Genomic DNA, 23,862 nt, shown 5'->3' with positions numbered 1-23,862 from the left:
GAGGACTGGCCATTCCCACGCCCTGGGGCACTCGGGGGGGACAGCTCTGCCATGTACCTGAGGTTTGCATCAGCTCCCGCTGCTCTTGCTGAGAATTTGGCTCCGTAGGAGACATAATACAACAGCACTTGATAAAGCAATTCAACATTTGGGGTGAGAAACCAAGGCAGCATCACCACGCTTGGCCCAACGGAGTGTGCCAGGGATCACCAGCCTTCCCTGCAACCCCATCCATGCCCATGGGATCCCTGGGAACCCCCTGCCCAGGCAGCAAGAGAAAAGGGAAAAATAAATGAGGTTAAATGATGCAGTTGCTGATTGATGAGAAGTTTGACATGAGCCAGCAATGTGCGCTCACAGCCCAGAAGGCCAACTGTGTCCTGGGCTGCATCAGAAGAAGTGTGGCCAGCAGGGTGAGGGAGGGGATTCTGCTCCTCTATTCCTCTCGGGAGACCTTATCTTGAGTTTTGTGTCCCATTCTGGAATCCTCAGCATAAGAAGGAGATGGAACTGTTGGAATGGGTCCAGAGAAGGGCTACAAAGATGATCAGAGGGCTGGAGCATCTCTGCTATGAGGACAGGCTGAGAGAATTAGGGTTGTTCAGCCTGGAAAAGAGAGTCTCCAAGGAGACTTTATAGTAACCTTCCAGTACCCGAAGTGGCTACAAGAAAGCTGGGGAGGGACTTTTTACAAAGGCTTGTGGCGATAGGATGAGGGGCAATGGCTTTAAATTAGAAAGGGGCAGATTTAGGCTAGACATAAGGAGGAATTTCTTCATGATGGGAGAGCGGTGAGGCACTGGCACAGGTTGCCCAGGGAAGTTGTGGCTGCCCCATCCCTGGAGGTGTTCAAGGCCAGGTTGGATGGGGTCTTGGGCAGCCTGATCCAGTGGCACAACCCTGCCCACAGCAGGGGGTTGGAATTAGATGATCTTTATAATCCCTTCCATCTCAAACCATTCTAATTAGGGCAAACTACACTTCCAATGGAGAAATAATCCCCTGTGGACCTCAAGTTGTTTTCTCCCAAACTGGCTCATCCTTCCAGGGGTCCCAGCATCTGCCTCACAAGAAGATGAGGGAGAGGGCAGCCTTTGCTTTAAATGCCTGCCATCTAACAGACATGAACACAAGAGGCAGGGATGAGCGAAGCAATTCCATGCTTGGTTTTGCAAGGTTTGATTTTCCAGGAGAGAATGGGAGAAAATCAAGGCAGGAACTCAATAGATATTTGATTTCCACTGTGGTCCCCTTTGTGCTTAGAGTGTTTTGCGGCCAAAATCTTCCTGGTCAGGGTGAAAAACATCCGAGCGGGGACAGGGAGAAGGGTGAACATTCTTGCCCAGCACTGTTCAGAAAACAAATAGGGGATCTTTAGCAATGGGAATGTGTGTCCTTCCAGTAACACACAGCAGAGGAGCAGGTAACAGCCCTGGCTGGATGCTCTGGAGATAAATATCCACCAGCCCCAGGCTAAGGTACTAGAAAACAGGAAAAAAATCTTCACCAAAAGGATCATCAAGCACTGGCAGAGGCTGCCCAGGGAGATGGTGGAGTCCCCATACCTGGGGGGGTTTAGAAGACGGGTAGATGAGGTGCTCAGGGATCTGGTTTAGAAGTGGACAGATATGGTTGAACTTGATGATCTCAAAGGTCCTTTCCAACTTAGTGATCCTATGATTCTATGAAACCAAAGCAAGGGATGCCAGTTCCTCAGTACAGCTCTTGCTCGGAGCACAGGGAAAGATCTTTTTTTCAAGCAGTTGCAATAGGTTTTTAGAAAAATCAAACATATTTCTCCTTTCTGGATTTCTTTTTGGGTGGTTTCTTTTGTTGTCCTCCAGCTTCTTTTCAAAAAATGACTTGAAAGTTGTTTTTTGTTTTTTGTTTTTTTTTTTTTATTTTCATTTTTCTCCAACCCTCCCTCCCCCCTTTCAAATCCTGCTGTTGTTTTACCTTGGAAATAACCAGCACATCCACCCTGATGTCCCCGGGTTTGATGATGGACATGTGGCCCTGATCTTTAATGTGAGTTCCAACACAGGGATCGGAGGGGCGCGCGCCGCATACGTAACACCCCAGCTCTCACCCTCGGTGCTTGGTAGGGTTCCGTAGCTTTTAACAGGACTAAAGCCCAGCTTTAAAGACCCCTTTCCCCTTGCTGCACGGCCGGGGGGTGCCTTGCTGCGCCAGGGAGAAAGCGCTGCCTGAACATCCAACCATTAATGGGCCGAACCAGCGACCCCATGGGGCAAAACAGCCCCTGGGAGACCCCAGGTGCCTCCTTTGCTTTCAAGCATCCTGCCCTGGCACTTCCACCCTCCCTGCCCGCACCCACCCCACCATGTGCAACCCAAGGGACCCCCGGTAGCGCCTGTGCAGCCCCACCTGCTAGCTCCAAACCTTGCGGTTTTGCTTCTCCATCCCTTTCCTTCTCCGTGGATTCCCTCCCACGCCTGTCTCCTGACATTTATTAGGAGCACTGTATTAAATCCAGCTGTAAATCCAGGCAGATTTTAACAGGGATACCTCTTGAGAGCATTGCACTGCCCCAAAAAGGGGCTGACAGAGGACTGCAGCTCTTCGGTGAATCCTTCCGGGGTGGGATGGGAATGAAGGAGCTGCTGTGGTGAAGGCAGAACTGGGATGAGGGTCTGCCAGGCACTGAAGGGCTGGGTCAGAGCCTGGAGCACAGCATACCAAAGGACCGGGGTGATGCAGTGATTCATCCATGAATCAGTCAAAACCACATGTGGCCAAAGGGAGAGGAGCAGAAGGGGCTGTTCTTTCCCTGCTTGGTTTCCACTGAGAGCTCCAGAACATGGCTCTAGGATGAGGCTTCGGAATGGAGTGGCAAATAGGCTGGCAGCATCCACAAGGTAGGAGCTTTCCTGGGTGGAAAGGTAAAATAACAATAAAACAGCCAAAATGGGACAGAGGTGCAGAAAGGGAAGGGGAAGAATGGAGTTGAGTTGGTGAGGCAGGAGTTGGGATGCAGAGTTGGGGTATGGCAATGATGCTCAGCCTCTTCCCAAGGTCCAAAGAGACCAAGCCATGGCCACACGGCCAGGCTGAAGCTGGCAGCTGCTCCTGGAGGTTTTCTGCACATCTCTGGCTGCTCTTTCCTCCCTGCCACCATTAGCAGAGTCTCTCTTTTGCCAGTTCCATGCTACCCCTCGCTGTGCTGGCTGCAGCCCCCAGCCTCAACCTCACTGTGAGAGTCGCTCTATATAGTTTTATACATCTATATGGGGCAACAGCCGTGGCTGGTTGGAAGGTGACAGCCCCAAGGTGGCACGCACGGCACAGCCAAGCTGTTTTTCACTGGGGTTTCTGGGTTTTCTTTCCTGGCAGCAGCGCCTGACTGAGGAGCTGCAGACAATGGAAAACGGCTACCACGATAACCCCACGCTGGAGGTGATGGAGACCTCCTCTGAGATGCAGGAGAAGAAGGTGAACCTCAACGGTGAGCTTGGGGACAGCTGGATCGTTCCTCTCGACACGCTTATGAAGGAAGACCTGGAGGAAGAGGAGGACACGCATTTATAGGATACAGAACTCGATCAAGCAAAAAAATGACCACCGCCACCCCCACCCAAAAAAAACCCCTCATAATCCCTACACACAGACAATTCCAAAAGAAGGCAGAATTCCCAACAAACCCCAGAAAAAATCCCTTAATAAACTAATCACACCCCCTTGTGCCACCACATGGGGTGCAGGAGGGAAGGAAGAGGGACACAAGAAGACACCTCCAGGGCATGTCATCGACACAGACCACATGGTTGTCACATCCAGACGAGCATTCTCCGTCATCCGCAGGTGCTTAGCAGGACCTACCACGCTAGACCTGAGCAGACGCGGTCAAACAGGGTGGCTTTGCTCCCAAACAGCTACTGGTGTCTCCTCCAAGCATGTCCCTTCCTGTCCCACATCCGAATGCAGCCTCCAGCTATCGAGTGACTCGAAAAAATAAATAAGTGTAAATAGGATGGGAGAGGGAGCACAACTCCCAACAGCAAACCAGCACCTGGCAATTAGAGCTAGAAAAGTCCTCTGGCCCACACGGTTTAGTCATCACTCTGCCCTCCCTGACATGAAACGCCCAGGTATCAAGCGGAAAAAGCTGGAACAGCCTGTTCCTTTTTAATCCAGTTTCCACCCTCTTCCCATTAGCTGCTGGCTAAAACCTACAAGAGCCCTGCATTGTGCCACAGGCAAATGAAAGCATCCGAGTCCCGGCTCCACGGGAAGGATGCAGCAGTGCCAAGTGATGCTCAGCCATGTGCCACCAAGGGCTGCGGGACAGATCCTGCACCTGGTTGGAGACCAGGAGAGGTGCAGCAGCTTCTTGTATTGATGCAAAGGGGAGGGAAAGGGAAAGGAAAAGGAGTCATTCCTTGAGTTCAACCCTCCTAGGAAGGGTTTAATGAGACAAAGAGCCATGCCTGGTCGCCAGCCCAGGCTCAAGGTTGGAGGTTTCATGGTGCAGTTGCCCAGCTCCAGCTTAGACCAGCTCTGTCGCTGCATTTCCCTACAGAAGTGTTGATTGCCTTCCAGTAATTATGCAGCTGCATCTTACAGCCCATGTCCATCCTCCCCTGAGATGGCAGATTATGAGCATTGTTATTTTTGTGGTCATCTTTTCCTGCATGAGCAGCAGAAAGACGAGCATGAGCCAGGTAGCTTGGTGGTATTCAGGGTTTTCCATCGGTACAGCCCTCAATTTTTCCTTCCCAGGAGGTTTAGAAGCTCAGTCCACAACCTCATGATTTTCTTCAAAAGCAGGTAAAATAGCAGAGACCTGCAAAGAAAATTCCATTTCAGCAGCAAAGCTGGGACTGAGCTTCATCCTGTAGCCCTCGATCTTTTGCCCAGGTCTCCCTTCGCTATTAGTGGCTGGACTGAGGCAATTTCTGATTTTCTACTCCCCGTCACAGCTCCTAAATGGCTCTCAAAGCATAGGGAGAGTTTCCCACCTTTGTTCTGGTTTCGGTGAAGCAGCTCAGCCCCAGCAGAGGCAGGAACTGGAGCAGGGCTCCATCCTCCAACACACAGGGAAGAGGACCAGGTCGCTTGAGGGATTGCATCTCCGAACGCATGAGGGTGGTGGTGGCCCTGAGCCCTCTGTAAGGCAGAGGGGCTGCAGATGGACCTCCGAGATCTTATAGCAATCTTCCAGTACCTGAAGGGGCTACAGGAAAGCTGGGGAGGGACTGTTCACGAAGGCTTGTAGTGATAAGACGAGGGGGAATGGGTATAAACTGGAGAGGGGCAGATTTAGACCAGACATAAGGAAGAATTTCTTCACCACAAGAGTAGTGAGGCACTGGAACAGGTTGCCCAGGGAGGTTGTGGCTGTCCCATACCTGGAGGTCTTCAAGGCCGGGTTGGATGGGGCTTTGAGCAGCCTGATCCAGTGGGAGGTGTCCCTGCCTATGGCAGGGGCTTGGAACTGGATGATCTTTAGGGTCACTTCCAACCCAAACTATTCTATGATTTTATGAGGAGCGATCCCACTGCACAGCCCTTCCTCTCCCCTGCTCGCCATAAACCCTGCATTCAGCAACCCATGATGGGTTGATTTCCTTCGGGCTCCACCACCAGGTCATACACAAAGGGGATCTGCTCCCATAGCCACGCTGAAAGAGGGGAAAAGTGGAGCTGAGCAACAGAAACCTTGGAGAAACCCAGATTGAGTGGGTCCTCAGGAATACTCATGAAGGAGAGAGTCAGGGTGGCCCCAGGACAGAAGGTGGTGGAAGAGACGTCTTCTCCAAGGGACTGGCTCTTCTCCCCTCTCTCCTGCACCGAAGGGCAGAGTTTGAAGTGTTCAAACCTATATATTTTTGTATGTAAATACTCCTGCTAGTCATTAGTGATGTATTCAGCACACTTCACTTACCTGTGCACTGCACGGCGGGGGAGGAATTTCGGAGGGGAGGGCATTAAGAGGAAAAAAAAAGGAAGAAAAAGCTTAAGGCCAGTCTTGGTAGGAATCCAAATTCGACACAAAGCAGAAAACACCTCCCACCCAGATAACTCCATACGCCACAGCTTTGTTCCTGCTCCAGCAGCATTGTGTTCAGCTCCAACATTGCAGCGAGGCTCAAAGAACCCATGTGGGTGCTTGCAGTTGCTTTCGTGAGGATGTTTGTGTCTCAGCTGCCCCAAGAGCCAAGCGGCTGGCTGGTGACCTCGTGTTTGTCCTGTGCAGAAAAAAAATGTGGTGAAACCACAGGGCAGCAGCGAGGCTTTGGGGCTGGCGTTGCCGTAAGGGTGACCCTGGCAGAGCAGCTCCAGGTTTCGGGTTTTGGCATGTGCCTAAGATCCCCCTTCCCAGTGAAGAGCTGCCAAAGTGCTTTAATGAATCAGGTCCAAAGACTTTCCAAAAGAACCCTACAAAGGCTTGAGATCAAGCAACCTTAAATCTTTCCGAGCAGAGACCAGTGAAGATCTGAAATGCTCAGCAAGTGCTTATAGTGATTTATATTTGAATAGGAATTGTACATTTATTTATTTTTCCAGACACCATATTTTTAAACAACTAATATTTTATAGCAGATTTTCCTTCCCCTATTTAAGGAACTATTTCCATGGAAAAAAAGAAAAAAACAAAAAACCACAGTACGTTTTTTGTGTTGAGAACATTCTTTTTGCAAAAAAAAAGAAAAAAAATAGATCAGGTAGGAAATGCAGTGAAGAGCATCTTTGGCCTTAATCCTTCCCATCGTAGATGTAGCCATAACTATTAGACCAAAAATAAACTAAAAAATACCCCCCTACCCAGGCACTCCCTCCCTCCCTGCCCCTCCTCCCTTCCCCGCGCGCCTCTTCTCTCCCCTAAACCAACTTTAACATTGGACACGTTGTACAAAAGAGGTTCTTGCTCTTACCTTTGGGTGAGCGTTCTACAAGCAGCTCAGGAGGCCTTGCAAGAGACTTTCCTGTTTTCAGGTTCACAAGGAATGTGTAAATATTTTAGGACCATTTATCTCCCGCTCGCAGCGCCGTGATCCAGCTGACAAGGTTGATACTGTGACTGTTGCCTACAGAAGACATAATCCATGAGGGACTTCCGAAGGTGGCTTCTCGTTGGACGTTGCACACATATACTAGAGCTCTTACGTACTGTATAGCAGCATCTCTCACGGGGACAGGAGTCTGATTTACACTGGAATTTACTGAGGAACTGGATTGTAGAGATTATTCTTGCATTTTCCTACAAATATATTTTGAAAGCATCATTTATTTCTGTCAATAAACATTCTTATGTAAAAGATTGGTTTCTTGGCTGAGGAAAAAGGGATTGGGGGGGGGGGGGGGGGGGGGCACAACCAGGCATTATGTAGCTAGAATCCTAGGATCATTAAGGTTGGAAAAGACCTCTAACATTGCTACATGAAGGATATTGAGACGCTGGAGTGCATCCAGAGAAAGGCAACAAAGCTGGTGAAGGGTTTGTAGCATAAGCCTTGTGAGGAGCGGCTGAGGGAACTGGGGTTATTTAGTCCGGAGAAAAGGAGATTGAGGGGACACCTTATCACTGCCTGCAACTGCCTGAAAGGAGGTTGTAGCGAGGTGGATGTTGGTCTCTTCTGGCTGGTAACTAGTGACAGGAGAAGGGGAAATGGCCTCAAGATGCATCAGGAGAGATTTAGGTTGGATATTAGGAAGAATTTCTTTACAGAAAGCGTTGCCAAGCATTGGAATGTGCTGCCCAGGCTGGTGATTGAGTCGTCACCCCTGGAAGTGTTTAAAAGATCAGTAGATGTCGTACCTGGGGACACGGTCTAGTGCTGGGCTTGGCAGGGCTGGATCGATGGCTGGACTCAATGATCTTATCTCAAAACCCAGCATGGACTCTGCACGGTCCTGCTAGCAAGAACATGCAAAACTACTGTGAAAGTGGGAGTAAAACTAGCCCAGAGCTTCAGAGTTCACCAGCCATGGAGAAGCCTGTGTTTTTCCCACGCAGAAGGAAATATGATAGGGGTGAAAACCTTCCCTTAATCAAAAAAGCAGAAAATCCAGAGGGGTGGGATGCTCAGTGGATGTGGGTGAGGGCAGCCCCACCATCGCCAGAGCACCAGTTTGAACTGTTAGTGGCTTTAGGCTCATGTTAGCAGGAAAGGAGAGGGAGCTTTCCCTTATTTCTGTCCCATCTCGCTCCTAGCCTGCACCCTCTCCTCGTGCTTGGGTCAGGCTGCGGAGGAGGGAATCAAACCTCACCCCCTAAGCCAAAGCAGCCTAACAAAGAAGGGCCCTGACACAAGGGCAGCGTGGGCAGTTCAGCATCTCTGTTTGCCTTCAAGTGCCCAAAATAAAACATTTGGTGCCAGGTTCGGTTTCCAAAGTAGGAAAAAAAGTGGAATTTGGTTTGATTCAAACATTAAAAGCAAGCAGTTTGCATCAGTGTGTGTTTGAACTCCATGTTCCTCCCCAGTAAAAGTTCTTGAGTGCTAAGCACATGCTGGATTTATGGGATACCGACTCACCCCAACACTGATTTCAGGGAACAGGGTATTTGCTCTGCTGTTCCGCAGTGCGGAAGGACAGGACAGGCTCCTCCAGCAGGAGCAGTGTCTGCTGCCCAGATATAACGCACCACCAGTTTCACAATTTCTGCACCACTCCAAGACCTCCACAGGTATTTTTCCATTCTCAGATGTTAGAATGAACGGATCTGAAACAAACACCCTGCTAGCATATACATTTTTATTAAGAAAAAAAAAATGAACAAAATACATTCTCTCCTTATGTACATTACATACAGCGTAACTACATTTGTAGATATTCCTCTTATCACTCATTCATTTATGTACAGCATGGGGTTTACATTTTCTCAACCCAGAAATTATCAAAGATGATTTATGCCAAGGAAGAAAATTAGCACTCCAGGCCGAACAGAGATCATCCATTTATCTGTAAAGAAAAGGGCAGGATGGAGAACCACCAGAGTCCAAGAACAATGCCTGTAACCACCATGGGCTCAACATGGGACCAGTCAATATCCGACTGGATTATTAAAACACATGTGTATTTGACAGCATTCATCACCCAACAGACGCTGCATTCCAGCCCAGGGCTGTCTGCACCTCTCCGTTCAGCTCTCCTGTGGTCAGTTATTCGAGACAACAACTGCAGGACAGACACCAAAGGGAATTCAGACTGACAACAGAGTCTGCGGGATTGCTGTAGAGATGCAAATGCTTCACGTTGGATGCCAAAACACAAAAAAAGGGCCAAATTCTGGACAAGGAGGGAACACTCACAACTCCAACCACTACACAGGGAATAACCAGCTTTTAGGAACCACACAAGGGTGCAGAGGATGAGGTAACAAACATTGAAGCTCCAGACGAACAAACCACCACACTGTATACTGCTACAATAGGAGCAGAGGCAACAGCTCTAAAGCAGCTTGAAAAAGCAATTCTAACCAGGTTATAGTGTCCAGCCAGCCAGCTTAGCTGTGTTTAACCCCAGGCTACCTAGATCCTGCCTATGGCATCAATGCGTCCAGGAAAGACAGGTTGTTTCAGCAATTTCAGAGTACAAGGTTCACAGGAGAAATGTTTTTCGAGGCTTGACATTCCTAAAATGAGGCACCTTGCATCTCAGCATCTAAATATCACAAGATACACACAACCACCAGCTCAGGAGGACAGGAACCCTGCCTCTCATTAACTCATAACGAGCCAAGAGGTTAAATTTTCTGCCCCTAGGCAAAGTGGCCTGCAAGGTTCAGGGGCCTCCAAGACTCCCATGAATGGGTTTGTTTGTATAATTAAATTCTCTTCTCTTGCTTTTGGTCTCCCCAGCATCCTCATTTCCTGCTGCGGAGGAGGGTACGCTGGAACTCATAGCAGAAAATATCGCTTTGGTAAATAGTAACGGCTACTAATAACTAGGGGTTTGTTTTCTTTTCCACTACCCAGTACAGCAGCTTCTGAAAAGTGTTTAGCACATAAAAAGATCAATGGGAGGCAGAGGGGAGGAAGGATAGGAATGATGAGGAAGAGATGAAGGAAATACTCGGCCTCCACTGCTAGTTTGCCTTCCTTGCAGACAAGAGAGAAAAATAAGTCAGCAGCACAATAGTTCTCTCCTCCATGGTTAGATAAGTCTTCTCCAGGACAGGAGTTCTCCGCACTGCCTGGGGAAGGAAATCAGGCTGTCACATTCAGAACAGTGCGTGTTACTGCAGGGTAAGAAGAGGCAGAAGGATCAGCTGATGTTCAGACTGGACAACTTGCAGTGAAGTCACTGACTTGCATCTGAGAAAGTTGAGGTTGATAAAAATCTTTTTCGTCTTAAGAGCTGAGGTTTTTGTCAAGACTTCAAAATAAGAAGTAAACCACTTTTCACAGGCTGCAGCACTTTTCTATTTAGTGAAACAGAAAGTAATTGATTGAATCCCTTGGGCAGCTGGTTACAAAGACAGGATATTTATAGTGTATTTTCTCATCACGGGAGAGAAAAACCTGTATTTGGGACGTGGAGAAGACCGCAACCACTGGAGCCACTGCTGTGGTCTACCCTTCCCACCATCATATTAATTAAAAAGCAGTTCATCTCCCTTAATCTTACTAACAGTTTTCAACAAAAAGCTCAGAATGCTTTGAGGTATTAGCAGTCTCTTTAAGACTGTCAGATCTGCTCTGATAGCCGATTCTGCTGCACAACCTCCAGTATGCCTGCATAATTTTAAGCCCAGCTGGCTGCCTTGCAATCGCTGCAGAGGGACTGGGGAGAAAAAAATTGTACCAGTACTTCTGATGTCTTGGGGGATGGGGAGAGGGCCAAAGCTCAAGGTGCAACTCCAAGGGCTAGAAGATCCTGGTCTTAGATCACTTCAATTTAAAAAAAAGAGCCAGAGAATCCCGCTTGAGTAGGGGGAAAAAAAAAAATTAAAATTCAGCTTTAAATAGCAGACCTACTTGTGAAGTCTTCAAAGCCCTCTCATGAAGACAGACCACATCTTAAACACACTCAAATAAGCGACCGCTACATTATCCTCAAAGCTATTTCTCTTCCCGTTCCCTCTGTCAAGCTACACTGCAGAAATAAGCTGAACACCCCAATTACTGGCGGCTTGGTTCCACTGGTGAAAGATCTGGGATTATGAAAGCAGGTGGCAAAAATCTAGGGCTATTATTCAAATGAATTTGAGAATTGGTACAATCATCTTTGAAACAGCTACCACACGCCTGCTGCCATGCAAAACAAACCCTGCTGAGGGAGGAGGGAAGGTTTATCACAGCCCCGAACGTTGGGTCACAGAGAAGCACAAGTAAATAGGTGTGTGTGCTGCAGTTGTATGCTGACAGCACACCCTGCTGCTGGAAATCCAGCTCCTACCTCCCCCTCCTTATCCCTCAGGAGGAACAGCCCCTGGAGAGAACAATATAGATCACATAGATTTGTTTCAGAGACAGCAGTAAGGAGTTTTGCAAAGGAAATAACTGGAATCTGATGATACGACATGGAGAAACTAATGCCTGGATGCCTTCAGTTCTTCAGTAGGGACTCCAATAAACTTCAGGAAGTCTGAAGGATTTAGCAGTCAGATAGGGAGAAAAACAAGTCAGAATAAACGGGAGAACTTCCAAGGGACCATGTGTTGACCATCATGCTGGACGGTAGTGATGGATTTTCCTTTCAAATTAGTAACACAAAAATCTAACATGGCAGAGCCAGTTTTGAGCTATTCACTCAACTTCTCCCAGGAATGAACTGTGAGGCTATGCTAGAGCTGAACAGAGTCGATTGATTTTTGCCTACACTCAAATAATTCCAGCCTTCAGGTGTCAGTAAAAGCTGTGCTGACTTACAGCAAACAGCTGGAAGCCAAGACAAAATGTACCTTTGTCTGCACCAAGTATAAATTAAGACTTCAGGGTACCGAAGTGGTATGCGGACAGCAGCTTAAGCATGTCTGTTGCTGTAGATATTCGGAAGCAGAGCGCTAGATTTAGGTCACAGCAAGTATTGGGAGTTCATAACTAAAAAATCGAGTCCAAACATATGAAAGCAAAGGAGATTGCAGCAACATTACCTTTAGGATCTGTGTTTGGGGAAGATGCTGCCTGGTAGACGTCTACACCTAAGCCATACAAGCTGGCGTTATACAGACCACTCACAACCGTTACCTTCTTCAGAGGTTTACGTACATAACCAAAGCGTATGTGGATAATCCAGAACTCCATCCAGTTCTTTGACCTCTGCCAGGAACGCTAAAAGCATACCTGCTGGTATCAACTGCGACGTTCTCTTGTTCAACTCTAAACCACAATAAGCAAGTCCGTAACTGGCTTCCACTCTAAAACCACGTTTGGACCCACTGCCTACAGGTAAAAAAGCATCTGGAGTCAATTTATCCAAGTGCTGAGCCATGTACTACTATAATGTTTCCAGTACAATAAACCTACTTTTTCCACTCAAACTCTTCATTATAATAAAGGCTTTCAGTAAAGCAGGGATTTTGCTTATAAGTTATAAGTTTGCTTATAAGTTATTACCACAACTTGATTAATTTCCAGCATAACCTTTTCCAAGACAAGATATGATCAGCTCTACATCCCCACAGACACAATAATGGCCTTCTGACAGTACATTTACATTTCAACAAGATTTACAGCTTATAAACTATCCATCTATATCAAGAACAAGTCATATAGTTGTTCTTAAACTCTCCCTTCACCAAATAAGACCCATCTCCAAATTATCACGTGTACTTATTAAAATCAGTCAAGCTCACTCAGAGCTTCTATACTCTTCCCCCTAATCAGAACAGCAATAATATTGATTTTTTTTTAACTGGGCCCACCTCTGTTTCTGTAATAACCACAGCTATAAAACAACACAACTGCTTCCAAAGACGTACATGAATTGCTTTTACTGTCAGGACTTCACTTGACAATAGCCAAACATCCCTTAATCAACTAATAAGCTAAAATCCAAAACATACACCGGGACTCAAGGTTTCACAAGGCATTATTCCACTTCTAAAAACAAAGGTGCCGAATGGAAACATATCTGATAATTCTTCCCCAGAAGGAGCACAGCATTACATCAACATAATCACGGCATTTATGAGAGGTAGGAGCATTCAAGTTTAAGGTTGCACTAATCCATACTAAAGTTCTCAATCAATAAGCTCTACAAAAGTATTTCCTTCTCAATTCTGAACTACAGAAGGCAGCAAGAAAATTAGTAGTATTAGCGTTACAGGTACCTCCGACATTTGGAATAAGCGGCATTAACACTAATCTTTCTTACAAACGAGTTTCAAGTGTTTCTCTGAACACGGCACTGAATTTGTCACTCTTTGCCTGCAGCACTCACAAGTGCAAGTTTGCACAGCGGAGCAGGAGCCATGGACGTTTTTGTGACAAAGAAAACTCCCTTCTACAAATTTGCATGCATCTGGAAAATGATTCAGAAAGCAGCTGTTCCGCAAAGCCCTATGGAAAACACTCTTCCAGAGTGATTGCTCTGTTTTAGGAGCCTTTTCAGGAAGAAATAAAACCAGCAAATGGAGACCCTGATGCTTGTGGCTGGTGGTTAAAGGAAAACACAGATGAAGTTGTCACGGTCCCTTGCCACCAGCCCCCCAACCTCTGCAAAAAGCCCACTCTCCCCCAGACAGGGAGTTCAATTCATTCACCAATTCTTCAACCATTACATTTTTAGGCTAGGTTATTACCATCAGCAATCAAAAACTTCCAGCAATTTAATTCAATCCTGTCACTGCATCCTTACTCCAGTACAAGCTTCATACAGGTACGTTTCAACTACGATCCTTGGGAAACTTTTCCAAATTCACTCTAGTTTCCACTTCACAAAGCAAATATCTTAGAAAAACCTTTCCAATTGGGGCTTCACAGACTGATTTTCTAAAATAAGAGCATGATTTTGCTAACTGATCTTCTGGTAGGAACCTCCAGTTTGACCCTTGAGCTACCACATACCTGGGTGCACACAGAGCCATCCTGGGCCAACAGAACCAAACCCCAGTTCCTTATTTATGCAACTAAACTGCACATGAGAAGCTGTCTAGAGAAAGTGCAAACTAAACCTTGCACAGACAAAGTTCTCCTTCATTATACTCTGGAAAAGGAAGAGATGCTTAAGAATAAATACATCACAAATATTACCTTTAAAAGGGCCAGAAGAGAAAAATTACAACTGATTAATTAATAACTGAAAGTTATTACCACTTTGCACCACTCTTCTGGTCTCTCCCAGATCAAGATTAATTAATGCGCTCCTCAAAAAAAAAAAGGGTAAAGTGGCTATAGTCTCCTCATATTTAACAACGTCTAAGTAGGTCCTTCTGCCACATGAAAACGTATTGGGTCACACTGTGAGAGCAGTGCTTGCTTGAAGAAAGAATTTTGGAAGGACTCTTAAGGACTTCTGCTTCATGACTACTATGAAGGGTTGTATAAGACAAAGAAACGCACTTAATTCTGCTTAATTCAAGTGACCAAAAATCAAACCTGAAGGGCTTTATTTCTCTAGGAAAATGTATCACTTGATAGGAACAACTGTGCACGAAGAATACTTTCATGCTTTCCAAAGAGATGATCTATTGAATAATACTGCAAGAGTAACTATGCTGAAGGCCAGTGTCAACGAAGAACCAAACTCGCATATCTCAATAGAAATCTTTTAATAAAAAAGGTAAATTGCGATTGAAGTCTTGATGTCCGTATCGAATTTATCCCACCCTGACTTCCACAGCTTTAAAAGTCATACCAGAACCTTGTAACTTTGGCTTTGAAGACCCCAGTCATCACAAATGAGTCCCTATCTGACAATTAACAACACTTTCTTTCACAATAACTTATTTCTAAGTTAACATATAATTTAGAGATCAAGTACTGCAGTGCAAAGATTATGCAGTGCTAAATCCATGCACAAAGTCACCTCATCGTATAAGGTAAAGGCAAATATAGTGCATTACTCTCGTCTAAGCTAAAAAGCCATCTCTGCTACAGACTGCAAGCACTAAGGGCGAGGTTCAAAGACTTCTCACGCACAGTTTGTATATTTATAACATCACATGCACTGCGCTGTGAAACACTTTTAGTTGCCGTTTTCAGATCAAGTGGGTCCCCTTCTGTTTGTACTGCAGTATTGCTGTAATGCTCACATCGAACACCTGCCTGGAATACCACCAGTAGCCTTAAAGAACTGCATGTAATTAAATTCAAACTCTCCCTGTAACGGCTTGTCAATAACCAGCTTATTTTGAAAGGAAATTTATACTTCACTGCTCAGAATCTTTAACTAGTTGTTAAATCAGGTAGTGTAGCGTACACCAATGCAAAGAAATCATTTAATCCTGACTCCTAGCTTTAAGGACACAGAACCAGGAACGACTACTGGCAAAGCCACAAGAAACATTCACTCTGGATTAACCTCTCTGGCCACAGGGTGCCTCTGCTGCTCCACAAATACTCTGAAGCCGAGCAAATAGTTTGTGCTGGTTAATCACCAGCTGTAATCCATAAACTGTGCTCGTGTGAGCTGAAATCGATACGCTTGGCATAACGGTAGGTCAATACTTGCTCATCCAGAAGCGTTCTCATTAGCTGGGATTGTCAGTCCTGCAGAAGCAACGTTCACCTTGCTCAAGCAAATCATTCATTTACGCTACGCTACCGAAAAACTGAGCCAGGCAGTCAGGCTTTGCATGCCCCCCTGATGCAGAGGATGACTTCTCATGGAAGTTTTAACACAAATCAAGCCTTACGCAATGCGCTGCTCAGCACCACCACGATCCACAAAGCTTTTGGCATCCCTAAACCTCCACCATACGCTCGCCGGGGCTCCTCAGTCTGGTTTTGTCTTTTGGGTTCAGCCTCACACATAAGTCCTCAAAGACCTAAGCATAAAAGTTTATGAAGAGCTTGGCTGATTAGAAAACTGTCAAAAAAGGCCATTTATCACCTGACTGAAGGTCGAGAACGCACAGACAATGAGACTGAGTGATAAGGGAGCACAACAACACTAAGATTTTAAGTACCAGAGGGCCGCGGCATTTTGGCTGGTTGTATTAAAAGTGCTAAGTTCAACCTCAGTGGAAACAAAGCTTTCATTGGAGTATTCTCCCCGTACAGCACCACCCGTATCTACATTCGTACCACACAAGCTCTACTTGAACTAGTTAAAGTGTCAAAGGTAGCACACTGGAAAGCCTAGCAGTGACGTAAAACTTTCCATGTCACTGGAAAAATAAAATGCAATGTTTCAAAGAAACAATTGAATCAGATTTCATCTACTGTGCTATGTACGGAGTGGATTCTTCTACAGCCCTGCGATTTGCCATCCACTGAAGTATATGGTATCGAAACAGTCTCAAGTTACAGGTTACTTAAAAACACTGTATTTGTATAGTCCTCTCTGAAGACAAAGCAAAGCCCAGCCTCTCACATATTGTTCCTTTCCAAGTGATTAAACACTAATATGAGGTTTTAAAGTTTTTTCTAACGTACCAGGACTACAAAAGTCACACAAAGAACATGATAAAGAGGCAATACAATGCAATCAATGCAAGCAGACACTTGAGCTCTGAAAAAGACACTTCACTAACTCTTTATTTCAAGAGTCCAAATCATCTTTGCACACACAAGACTTCCATCAAGTTCAACAGGAGTTGTGTAGCCACAGTGGGTGCAGCCCAGATCCCTACTGGCACAAACATTGCTGAACATAAAGCTTTGCATCTCATATAAATATTTACATCTGCCAGTTTGTACTGAATGCTCACTGACACCAAATGCAAAAAGTTTCTAACGCTGGGTACAAGTATCCTTTGTTCCACTTTAGTGCAGCACCAAGCCCCTATCTTGTTTATAAAGAAGGCTTTCAGCGAGGAAGAATTTTATATATATTATATACATATATATATAATATATATAAAATATATATATGCATCAGCTTGCTTTCAAAAAGATTTATGCTGAAAAGGCCTCCCTCACATTCAGATCTAGGTCTAAAATGCATTTAAAAGGAAATGAGCTGCACTACATAGGAAGGAGACAAGCTGTTTGGAGCAATCCTCTTTACATTTACACATTGACAACTGCACACAGAAGCATTAGGTGCATGTAAACGAAGACAATCTGCTTCAGAAATTCTACACCCAACCCCTGGGTCAGGTTGCAGAGGCTGGGTGTGCGTGTGGTGGAAGACCCAGTTCTGCTGGACTCTGCGAGGACCAACACGGTTTCTCGTAAGAGCACAGCAGTGAAAACAGAACAAACCCTGAAATGGGGCCTGTGCAGACGATGACTGCACTCCTGTTTTCCAGTGGTTTCTCTGAGGTTCCCACTTGCCCGCAAGGTCAAAGTGGAAGGCTCCAGAGAACAGAACATAGCCATTTAGGTATTCACGTTTTAACCAGATATCAGATGGAATTAGACACTACTGTCAGCCCAGTTCTGGGAGAAGGAGACAGATAATTCGTAACACGTGCTCCCCTTCACATGACACACCGCGATTACAAGACTGAAGACACATACATTACTATCACCTCAATGCGTGCCAGTGTCCTGCTGCCAAGTTATTGAGCTGCTGAGGATGGAGTTGTAGGATAAAGCAATATATCATGACTAGTTACAAATGAGCAAAGAACAACCTTCCCCCTCTTTCTCCCGAAACACAAAATAAAACCCATCATCTTCAATTCCAGACAACCCACAAATCTCAATTTTCCCCTGCAGGCAAAAGTGATCACAGCATGATTGGGTTTTATTTTTTCTTTCCCCCACCTTTTCATCTTACATCTGCTAACTCAAAATCCAAAGTCAGAAAATATATATATATTTAGTCAGTTACAGTTTATTAACCTACTCCAAGGGAAAAGCTTCAGGGATTCACCATACAAGTATAAAACCCCTTGCAAACACCTAGGGGTTACTATATTACTTCATCCCAGCAGTCAATCAATGCAGTAAAAAAATTAGAATACTGAAAATGGATGCTTTTTCCCTCTTCCACATGTCCAGTGATTGCTCCGTTACAGCGTGATGAGGTCGACCAGGTTGCCTTTAGGAGGGGTCATGTTGTCTGGAAAGAAGTTGACTAGCGTATCAAAGAGCTGAGTTCTCTGTGCGTAAGTGTGGTCAACATCTGAAAATCCTGGGGGAGGAAGAAGAGGGGAAAGCAAGTCAGTGCTCACTGCTTATAATGCTCAGTTGAGCTGTGGAATATGTCAGTTGTTCGTTTTGGACACATATTAATTATTTGCTACTTCTGCCTCAACTAACAGGGTTGCAGGCTCTCCATCCCACTCCTGTGTGCATACACACACAGAGAGCGCATCACCCCAAGAGCCAACACCACAATCAAAATGCCATAAAAAGTAATAAGCAAACAACTGTCAAACTCATTGACGGCCCTGAAGAAACAGGGTAAGCAAGAATCCTCAGGGGACCGCTCTGCTGTCCCAGAAAACAAAATCTGTGCAGCTATTTACATTTGGTGCCTCATTTCTTCTGTCCTCAGGGTTTCCTCATCATCTTCACTACTGTCTTAACCAGAACTTGTACTTGTAGCGCTTGCAGTTTTTCTGGAGACAGGTTGCACTGATGGTAGGAGTCTCAAATCAGAGTTGCTGTTTAATCACAGGATTTGTAGGGAGTACTCAGGCTGCATTTTGGCACACGGGTGCTTGGCAAACCAGTTTTGTGAAGTGCTGCCTCCCAACAGGGGAGGGTTTAGTCTCCAGCAGAAGCATTGTTTATCCAAATCCCCATACTTAAACCATCAACAGCAAGAACAATAGAGCGGGCATACAATGATTTCCTCTGCTTTGTATTACTTCCATCATTGGTATCTCAAAGGAATGCTTTTTAATTCAGTGAACTCGCTCTTCAGTTCATCAAAGTCAACCAAGTTAATCAAATCAAGGAGGGCTTGGGGTTTTTGTTTTCTTTTAGAAGCACCGCTTAATGTATGTATCCTCCTATCTGTAAAGTCAACTTCTGAGTGAAGTACTGCAGTCAAAACCTAACTCATCTTTCAGAACACTTCAAACCAGGGAAAAAAGTCCTCAATTTTCTGAAACTTGTTTTTTTCCCCTTTAAAAAGTTCACCTTAGAACATCAACTAGATAACACCTTCCAAACCACGCAAGTTCAGCAGAGCTCCCTTATCCAGCAGGGCAGATAACACAGTGGGCTTTTTCCTTCCCTCGGTTCCTCAGTCTGTGAATTATGTGCTCCACAAAAACCGAGGTCACGCATGCTCCAAGCAAGAGCACAGTAACGCAAGGACAACACATCATTACAAGAACGTCAGTTATGCCTACAGCCTTCCTATAGCTTGCCCAGGATTAATATCTCAACTGTTTAAAAGAGTTAACTGGACAGAATAGTGAAACAAATTATGGCTTTGGCTCAGACCCCCTGTTTCCACCCCTCCACACCACTGTTTTCTTCCCTCTTGACATGCTGCCCAAAGAACTAGTTCTGCAAAGAACAGAGCGAACCAAACTACTCCAGGAATTGCAGTTATCACAGCAAACAGAGCCGTAGCTATGCTGTGAGATTCCAAAGTGACATGACAGGAGGTGCTTTATTCTGACCAAAGCTTCTGTTTATTTGGGTAACGGTGAAGCATCAGATGTAATAAGAGACGCAAAATGATCCCAGGAGGCACTGGTTTAAAACCGCTTATGATGGATGTTTTAAATACAGGCTTGAGGCATTGGACACTGGTCATTATAAATAATCTCTCAAATGTCTATCTAGTGGCCCTTCATATTCAAACTGAAAAAGGAATCACAGAAAAAATAACACTTGATATAAAAAACAGTTAAGAACTAACAGTAATTATTGGAAGGAACATACTTAGTACAATTCTTCTGATGCACAGTACTCACCGAGAGTGGTGAAATCCGAGCCAGACTTAAATAATGCTGAGGCAAGAAGCTGAAACTGCAGAAGAGAGGAAGGGACAAAGAAAGAAAATAACAAATGTTAATAACTGCACAGGAAAAAATGCAAAAGACTCATAGAAGTCCAAGTGGCTTTAGAGTTGCTGGCTTTTCTTTGTACAATCCTTACAATTATTGAGCCATACATATGAATAACAGCAGCAATTTCATAGGAACAATACAATTCATCACCTCAGCAGAGCAAGTTTTTCCCTAGAATTAGAGCAGCATTAACACAATGAAAAGCACTTGACTGGGAGCTCTAAAACCTGCTTTTTGATACGTACTTTCTTGCCTCTCCCGCATATATGATGGTTCAGAAGTAAGGCAGAGCCTCTTCCACGTAACATTCCTAGTGGCACAGTCTCAGCGAGCAGGGATTAGACGGCACAGAAAACAGGTTAACTGCTACAGCACAGCATGAACTTCTTCAACACAGAGAAGGCTTTAAATGGCAACAACCTTTCTGAACTGCCAGAGAAGCTCATATCACAAGTTTAAGGCAATTGTCTTTTCAACTTAAAAAAGTTCTTTGCTTAGGAAAATCAGAATCAAGAGTAAAAACGTTTTAAGTAACACATCCATGGTTTTATTCTCCTTGAAGGTCTTACTGATAGACAGCGAACGCAGCCTCTTCCACTGCCCCAGCAGCTGCTTTGCTGCTTTCCATTACCCACGTTGTAGCAAATCTTAGTGCTTTGTCATGCTTCCTTAAAGAATCAGCAGATCCCTTAAAGGCTTGTAATCTTTTCTCTCCTGTCTGTGTGTCTCTACAGCATGCTGTCCAAAGGAAAGAAGGCGGGGGTGGGGGGGCAAACCCAGAAGAGAAGCAAATATGTTCGGGGGATGAGTGGAAAGAACAGCCAGGAATTGCATATCCATCAGTTCATTTCAACTGCAAACTAAATTGGGAACACAGACAATTGGGAGACATCTAGGAGTGGAGGAGAAGGTGATGAGTAGCTGCCAACATGGATTTGGCAACATCAAGTTGTATCACATCAATCTGATTTCTTCTAACACAAGGCAGCAGGCCCTATGGATGGGACTTGGCAATAGACACCGTCCATTTCGACTTTCACAGGACTTCGGATGATTTTATAGGATATTTAAGGCAAATTATTGAGGCATCACCTAGATTAAGCTAACAGGGAGTGGCAAATACGTCAAATAACTTTACTGTAGAGAGCCATCAATGATTTGACATCAAAATAGAGCCATGAATCAGCAGCGATTAGTCTGTGCCCCAAGGTCAGCATCATTCTGGGTTTTCAGCAATAACCTGCTTGACAGAACAGGACATGTTTGCTGAGTCCACAGACCTTACAGAACACTCAGACAGACTGGCAGTGTGGTAGCAGACAGGCTTCAGGCTGTTTTCCCATTTTATCCGGCTTATAATGATGGATCTAGATGCAATACACTAAGGCCAAGCGCAAATCAACATGAACAGGATAATCAGCTATAGCAAACAGGTTGGGGACTACAGGCTCTGTGAAAATGCATTTAAGAGTTAGAATAAAACGGTATTGTCGCAAAAATGACAAATGCATAGAAAAAGCATGAAAAGGAATAGGATCTGTAAATAAATCAAGTACTCTTGCTGTTATCAAGGCTCATAAGTCTCATTTACGGTAAGGTAACCACTTTTGGATGCCCTGCATCAATTAGCAACATAAGAGGAAAGCACTACGAAAAAAATCAAGCGATCTGAAAGTTAAGCTCTATAAAGGGAATTCAAAGAAGTCAGCATGGCAGAGCCTCCAAAGAGAATGAGCAAGGGATTACAAAGAAAAGGCCACTATAAAACAGTAAATCTACAATGAAGTGCAAGAAGGCACAAAAACACTTCAGTAAGATCAGTTTCAACATAACATTGTTACCCAAGGGGATAAGGAGAGTGTATTTTGCATCTCATTTACCTCCTTGATTTACTACAAACATCCTGATCCTAGAGAGAAGACACTTGGTATCTTCTACAAACATCCTAGTATCTGCCCAGGGATGTAGACACTTAGTCTTAAGAAAACAACCAACTCAGTAGTTAATAGACTCAAGGTTAAAAACGTGTGATAAAACAAGGAAACGGATAGCAGATATGGAGAATTCATGACTGTTTAAGGATTACCTGAAGGATATCCACATCCTCACTAAGGACGTGGAAAGGAAATAAGCAATTTAGTGTTAAAGCAGAATTGTGTAACCTAATGAATATCTGTATTAGATAGGTGTAATAACTGTATTTTGAGCATTGGTTTTGTATAAATAGGCCTTCGGGGTCTTCAATAGGTTGCAAGTTTTGTGTAAGATCTTCCACCTATCACCCTGCCCAGAATAAAAGCAATGCCTCCTTCTCTAAACAAAATACTTTGTTCCGTGAGTTTCTTTTTATTCATTTCTGGTAACAACATCAAGAAAAAACAGTCTAAATTAAGGACCAGAGTGTGCTGGAATAAGCGTGCAACTTTTGGGGAGGCTGTCGCATAAAGCTGGCACTGGGGGTACTGAAGAACGGGTTAGAAAGGTGCAGGAGTGACAAACTGCAGAACAGGGGGAAGTGGTTGATTAAGTACCCTCTTGAGTGCGAGGTCTGGTTAGATTGAATCAAAAGGGATTGCAATGCTACACGTGTATTTCAGTGCTAGCATTAGCTTGGAAGAGTTGCTTGGCTTCAAATCAGCAACGTACTTAAACAAATGCCCAGCACAAATAGCTCCAAAAGTTCCAATAAAACCAGTGGTTAAATCTGTGCTGTTTCTGATAGCAAATGCCACGTCCTGGTCATCTTTCCTTTCTACACAAGTGCTTTATGGGCCTGCTGCCAACCGCCTGGTAGCACGTGAAGCCAGCTATGCTGGGACAAAGTGGATGCCACCTGCAATCCCTTGCCTCCCCCAGCAAGACCAGCAGCCACCCAGCTGTAAACAGAAAGCAAGCCACGCTTGAGGCTGGGTCTCAGGATGCCCAACTAAGAATGCAGAAGCAGGTTCCAGTCAGTAACACGGTGAATGGAGACCAAAAATGCATTGAAAGAACCCTCTGCCAAGTGTTCCAGCCTCATGTGCACTATAGATGATGGATTTTCATGGCTACAAGTTTCTTTGCAGCTTTACAGGAAGGAGCATCTTGTCTCCTCCTTCACTGATGACACCGCAATTCGGTTAATCTTGAGGGTTTTTGTATGTTTTGCAATTCCTCAGCATAGGAAGGGCATGGATCTGTTAAGAGCGAGTCCAGAGGAGGCCACGAAGAAGACCAGAAGGCTGGAGCACCTCCGATATGAGGACAGGCTAAGAGAGTTGGGCTGGTTCAGCCTAGAGAAGAGAAGGCTCTGTGGAGGCCTTAGAGCAGCCTTCCAGTACTTGAAGGCAGCGTACAAGAAAGCTGGGAAGGGACTTTTTACAAGGGCTTATAGTGACAGGACGAGAGGGAATGGCTTTAAATTTAGATTAGACATTAGGAAGAAATTCTTCATGATGAAGGTGGTGAGACACTGGTACAGGTTGCCCAGAGAAGTCATGGACGCACCCTCCCTGGAGGTGTTCAAGGCCAGGTTGGACGTGGCTTTGAGTGACCTGATCCAGTGGAAACCATCTGTGCGCATGGCAGGGGGCTTGGAACTGGATGATCTTTAAGGTCCCTTCCAACCCAAGTCATTCTATGATCCTATGAAATTAAATTTAAAGTATCGTCTCACATTTAAAGAGCCCTTTCTGATAAAAAAATCAAGTACATCAGTTACGGGCAGCACTGAGTCTAAGCTGGTTTGCTCTGCATTTATTTGCGTTACTCCAGCCAAGAGCATGATGTTGTCCTAAAGGGCCCCTACTTCTTTCACAGGGCACAGGACAGTTACTTCTCACACAAGGCCAGACTCCCATGCACTGTTCTCAGCAACGAGTGAATGC

At 45.1% G+C, this 23,862-nt stretch overlaps 2 protein-coding genes across 7 annotated transcripts in view; one reads left to right on the top strand and one right to left on the bottom strand.

Annotated features, from left to right (window-relative positions):
* The window catches only part of PODXL (podocalyxin like), a 53,512-nt gene extending 46,240 nt beyond the window's left edge, over positions 1-7,272 (top strand). Inside the window, exons 8-9 of one of the 4 annotated variants that reach the window (XM_054078403.1) lie at positions 1,972-2,028; positions 3,358-7,272. In XM_054078403.1, the coding sequence (XP_053934378.1) occupies positions 1,972-2,028; positions 3,358-3,549 (249 nt within the window). In that variant the 3' untranslated portion in view covers positions 3,550-7,272. Of the gene's footprint in view, positions 1-1,971; positions 2,029-3,354 lie in introns of all 4 variants that reach the window. The other 3 variants (XM_009567443.2, XM_054078422.1, XM_054078412.1) reach the window with 3 other exon arrangements.
* A 1,435-nt stretch (positions 7,273-8,707) lies between these two features.
* Positions 8,708-23,862, bottom strand: part of MKLN1 (muskelin 1) — a 120,074-nt gene continuing 104,919 nt past the window's right edge. For all 3 annotated transcript variants that reach the window (XM_054064953.1, XM_054064968.1, XM_054064961.1), the window contains 2 exons: positions 19,901-19,955; positions 8,708-18,156 (listed from right to left, as the gene is read on the bottom strand). In XM_054064953.1, coding sequence (XP_053920928.1) covers positions 18,035-18,156; positions 19,901-19,955 — 177 coding nt within the window. In that variant the 3' untranslated portion in view covers positions 8,708-18,034. The remainder of the gene's footprint in view (positions 18,157-19,900; positions 19,956-23,862) is intronic.

Source organism: Cuculus canorus, chromosome 1 (assembly GCF_017976375.1).
Source record: "Cuculus canorus isolate bCucCan1 chromosome 1, bCucCan1.pri, whole genome shotgun sequence".
Lineage (NCBI taxonomy): Eukaryota > Metazoa > Chordata > Aves > Cuculiformes > Cuculidae > Cuculus > Cuculus canorus.
The sequence above is the reverse complement of the archived record's forward strand: the minus strand, read 5'-3'. Positions and strand labels throughout refer to the sequence as shown.